The sequence below is a fragment of the Penaeus chinensis genome, chromosome 20, assembly GCF_019202785.1.
Source record: "Penaeus chinensis breed Huanghai No. 1 chromosome 20, ASM1920278v2, whole genome shotgun sequence".
Lineage (NCBI taxonomy): Eukaryota > Metazoa > Arthropoda > Malacostraca > Decapoda > Penaeidae > Penaeus > Penaeus chinensis.
The window spans coordinates 19,020,902-19,025,901 of record NC_061838.1 but is presented as its reverse complement, the minus strand read 5'-3'; the positions used below and the strand labels follow the sequence as shown (position 1 = coordinate 19,025,901).

Here is a 5,000-nt window from a genome sequence, read left to right as displayed (position 1 = left end):
CTGATACTGGCGATAATAAACAAAGAGAAAAGTGTGCAGTTAAAGTAACTCGTGAAGGAAGTGGCAAGCACAAGGCTTACAATGTCTCCTGCTGGGACAAACCTGATAGTGAACTAGCCAACAAATGGCAGGTTCGACCGTTAAATACGACTGTCATGCTGTAGGCAAAGTCTCAATGCCCCGGCGGACACGGATTGCGGATTAGTAGTATTTACGCACCACCAGACGCAGGTATAACAAAACCTCGGCGGCGTTCAAGGGGCGAGCTGCCCAGCAAGGTGGTCTTAGCAAGGGAGAGGAACAGGTCCTGAACAAGCTAGCGGGAAGATGCTACACAAACCTGTTGCCGCACCGCGCTGCCAGGCGTGTGAATAACTCTCTCCTAAGAGCTCATCAAATTACGGTTTTGATGCTCGTTATATCCCGTGCATAAAATAATTCGATCATAAACCAGAAAGTAAAGGAAATGTCATAGGAAGAAAAAATCAGGCATGACTGTGAAATGTATAAGAGACGTACTGCTTTGTGGTGGATTTTTCGTATGACAACTGTTCCCACGCATCCTACGGGTTCCAGCTCTGTGAATGGACAGTTGTCAACATTGGTGGCTCTGGTGAAGGTGTATTGTGTAGATTCATACTGTTATCCACGTCGTCGGTGTCCAGGTTGGATACTTATATATTTGTTTGCTGTGATAAAATGATTATGAAAATAATTTTGTTTACAGTGCGTTTATGTGGCAAATAACAACGGATGTTTGAAAACGTTTAAACAAGTTCCTCAGTTTGGTAACGTATTATTACAAATATGTCCCTTTTTCATTGAACTTTAAGCTAGTAGTCTACTTGATTACGAACGTGTACATGTTTATATGGATATTATGTCGGTCAAACGTGGCACATGGTCTGCAAATATTGCGATTACCTTATACCTAATCCAGATCCATGCATTCCCAACCCATTCACCTGATGATAAGGCGTTTTATCCTGACAACAACCTATAATATCGCATAACCACTCCAGATAACAATTTCTTAAAACTCCACAGTCCTTTCAAAGCTACCTTGGGATTACTTTATCTAATTTGTATTTGGCGACTGGCATGCGAAAAGGCAGTCACGTGGACAATCTTGCCAACACGCGAGTCCAAGTTAAGTGGTCAGTCCTGCTTCCCGCCGCCAAGGAGAGGGCGAGGAATGACCTCAAATCGCATGGCAATCGTGTCCCTTCTGCAGAATACGTGTTCAATAACTTGGATATCCTCTGTGACATCCCCGCTCTCTTCACTGGTTGATATAGACTGAGTGCAAACGAAGGCTTAAGTTGAGTTAGAGAGTTAAAAGGTAGTCCCAGCTAGACGGCCGCTAAGCTCTCGTCTGGTGATGAAATGTCATGGAGCTTTTCATGAGCGGTTTTCTTCTGGTACAATGCCTTTGATGTCTAGCGCATTTACTTCGCTTTTTAACCATTAGTCATTGGCTGTTTTCATGACCCGCCTCCTACTGCTGGCTGGCTGACAACCCACTGCCATGAGGGGAGGGATTCTGCAAGGCCGTTTGCTTATAACATGCTGGCAGCCTTATATATAGACACGAGTACATATACATTTACATACACGCAAACACTATCATTGGCATAAGCATACTCCTACATGTGCATACATACAAGAAGGATTAAATATACACACTAACACATCCAATAAACACACATACACAGACATATACACAGACATATACACAGACATATACACAGACATATACACAGCCATATACACAGCCATATACACAGACATATACACAGACATATACACAGACATATACACAGACATATACACAGACATATACACAGACATATACACAGACATATACACAGACATATACACAGACATATACACAGACATATACACAGACATATACACAGACATATACACAGACATATACACAGACATATACACAGACATATACACAGACATATACACAGACATATACATAAACATATACACATACATATATATACACACATACATATATATACACACATACATATATATATACACATACATATATTTATACATACATATGCACACACACACACACACACACACACACACACACACACACACACACACACACACACACACACACACACACACACACACACACACACACACACGCACATGCACATACATGTACATGCATATACACATGGACACACATGGACACACATCACATCGCAATTTATATATTAGTATCTTACTGTATCTATCTACCTAGCTATATAAATATATAACATAATATGTATACATGTATGCATGCATATGAATACTCTCTCATTTCCTCTCCTCTCCTCTCCTCTTTCCTCTCTCCTCTTTCCTCTCCTCTTTCCTCTCCTCTTTCCTCTCTCCTCTCTCCTCTTTCCTCTTTCTTCTCCCCCACCTCTCTCTCTCTCTATCTCCCTCCCTCCCTCCCTCCCTCCCTCCCTCCCTCCCTCCCTCCCTCCCTCCCTCCCTCCCTCCCTCCCTCCCTCCCTCCCTTACCCCGCCCCCGCTCTCTCTCTCTCTCTCTCTCTCTCTCTCTCTCTCTCTCTCTCTCTCTCTCTCTCTCTCTCTCCCTCCCTCTCCCTCCCTCCTCCCCCTCCCCCTCCCCCTCCCTCCCTCCCTCCCTCCCTCCCTCTCCCCCTCCCCCTCCCTCCCTCCCTCCCTCCCTCCCTCCCTCCCTCCCTCCCTCTCCCGGTCTTCTCTCTCTCTCTCTCTCTCTCTCTCTCCTCTCTCTCTCTCTCTCTCTCTCTCTCTCTCTCTCTCTCTCTCATCTCTCTCTCATCTCTCTCTCATCTCTCTCTCATCTCTCTCTCCTCTCTCCCCCTTTCTCTCTCCTCCTTTCTCTCTCCTCTCTCCCCCTTTCTCTCTCCTCTCTCCCCCTTTCTCTCTCCTCTCTCCCCCTTTCTCTCTCCTCTCTCCCCCTTTCTCTCTCCTCCTTTCTCTCTCCTCTCTCCCCCTTTCTCTCTCCTCTCTCCCCCTTTCTCTCTCCTCTCTCCCCCTTTCTCTCTCCTCTCTCCCCCTTTCTCTCTCCTCTCTCCCCCTTTCTCTCTCCTCTCTCCCCTTTCTCTCTCCTCTCATCCCCCTTCTCTCTCCTCATCTCCCCCTTTCTCTCTCTCTCTCCCCCTTTCATCTCCCTCTCTCCTCCTTCCTCTCCTCTCTCCTCCTCTCTTCCTCCTCCTCCTTTCTCTCTCTCTCCTCCTTTTTCTCTCCTCTCTCCCCCTTTCTCTCTCCTCCTTCCCCTTTCTCTCTCCTCTCTCCCCTTTCTCTCTCCTCTCTCCCCCTTTCTCTCTCCTCTCTCCCCTTTCTCTCTCCTCCTCCCCCTTTCTCTCTCTCTTCTACCCCTTTCTCTCTCTTCTCTCCCCCTTTCTTCCTCTCTCTCTCCCCCTTTCTCTCTCTTCTCTCCCCCTTTCTCTCTCCTCTCTCCTCTCTCCTCTTTTCTCTCTCCTCCTTCTCCCCCTTTCTCTCTCCTCTCTCCCCCTTTCTCTCTCCTCTCTCCCCCTTTCTCTCTCCTCTCTCCCCCTTTCTCTCTCCTCTCTCCCCCTTTCTCTCTCCTCTCTCCCCCTTTCTCTCTCCTCTCTCCCCCTTCCTCTCTCCTCTCTCCCCCTTTCTCTCTCCTCTCTCCCCCTTTCTCTCTCCTCTCTCCCCCTTCCTCTCTCCTCTCTCCCCATTTCTCTCTCCTCTCCCCCCTCTCTCTCCTCTCTCTCCGCTCTCTCCGCTCCCCCCTCTCTCTCCTCTCCCCCCTCTCTCTTCTCTCCCTCCGCTCCCCCCTCTCTCCTCTCTCCTCTCTCCTCTTCCCCCCTCTCTCTCCTCACTCTCTCTCTCTTTCTCGTCTCCTCTCTCTCTCTCTCTTTCTCGTCTCCTCTCTCTCTCCCTCACTCTTCCCCCCCTCTCTCTCTCAATCTTCCCCCCTCTCTCTCTCTCACTCTTCCCCCTTCTCTCTCTCTCTTCTCCCCCCCCCTCTCTCTCTATCTATCTCATTCTCCCCCCTCTCTCTCTCTCTCTCTCTATCTCATTCTCCCCTCTCTCTCTCTCTCTCTATCTATCTCATTCTCCCCTCTCTCTCTCTCTCTCTCTCTCTCTCTCTCTCTCTCTCTCTCTCTCTCTCTCTCTCTCTCTCTCTCTCTCTCTCTCTCTCTCATTCTCCCCCCCCTCTCTCTCACTCTTCCCCCCCCCCTCTCTCTCTCTGAATCTTTCCCCCTCTGTCTCCCCCCCCCCCCGCCCTCTCTCTCTCTCTCTCTCACTCTGTCTCTTTCTTCCTCTCTCTCTCCCTCCCCTCCCCTCCCCTCCCCTCCCCTCCCCTCCCCTCTACCCCCCCCCCCTTTCTCTCTCTCTCTCTCCTCTCTAAGGCTAAGGATAAGATACACTCACCTATTATGCGGATCTTATATGTATGTTTGTTTATATACAATGTAAATGTTTTTATCTATTTACTTTCCTTTTCTTTTAGTAGGCGTGTGTGTGTGTGTGTGGCTATATGAATATATAAGATAGCAGGTGAACGAAATGCTGATATTTGGTCTATCTCTGTTTATTGTCTGCCTATACTATAGTTTTCATTAACATTTGCACTTGGCATTCGAGAACCCAGTCCTTATGCTCGCACTTTTGTTTTCTGGTCCGGGTACGTGGTCGCCAGCTGGCCTCGTCTTCAGTGGGACGAGACAGGGCAGGTGGCCGGAACTTGCTACGTCCGGTCGTCTCCTTGACTGCGCAGGAGGATGGAAGAGGCGGGAGAAGAAAGGGGGAGAAGGTGGGAAAGCGAAAGGAAACAAGGAGATATTCTCGTTAGAAAGGGAAATGGTTTTTACAATCGAGGAATGGTGGGAAAGGCTGTTCTCACGGGAGAGGGGAAGAGGTCTCTTCCTCTACGTGGAGGAGGAAGGAGAGGTAGGGGGAAAAGATGGTCAGAAAGACGCCGGGATTATTCGAGGTTTAGGAGTCGCCGTCATTCGCGTATTGGCCTC

General features: G+C 48.5%; 1 protein-coding gene across 1 annotated transcript in view; it reads left to right on the top strand.

Annotated features, from left to right (window-relative positions):
• LOC125035927 (serine/arginine repetitive matrix protein 1-like) overlaps window positions 1-5,000 on the top strand; it is a 124,852-nt gene that overhangs the window by 4,271 nt on the left and 115,581 nt on the right. Inside the window, exon 3 of the mRNA XM_047628239.1 lies at window positions 577-665. Within this exon, the coding sequence (XP_047484195.1) occupies window positions 577-665 (89 nt within the window). The remainder of the gene's footprint in view (window positions 1-576; window positions 666-5,000) is intronic.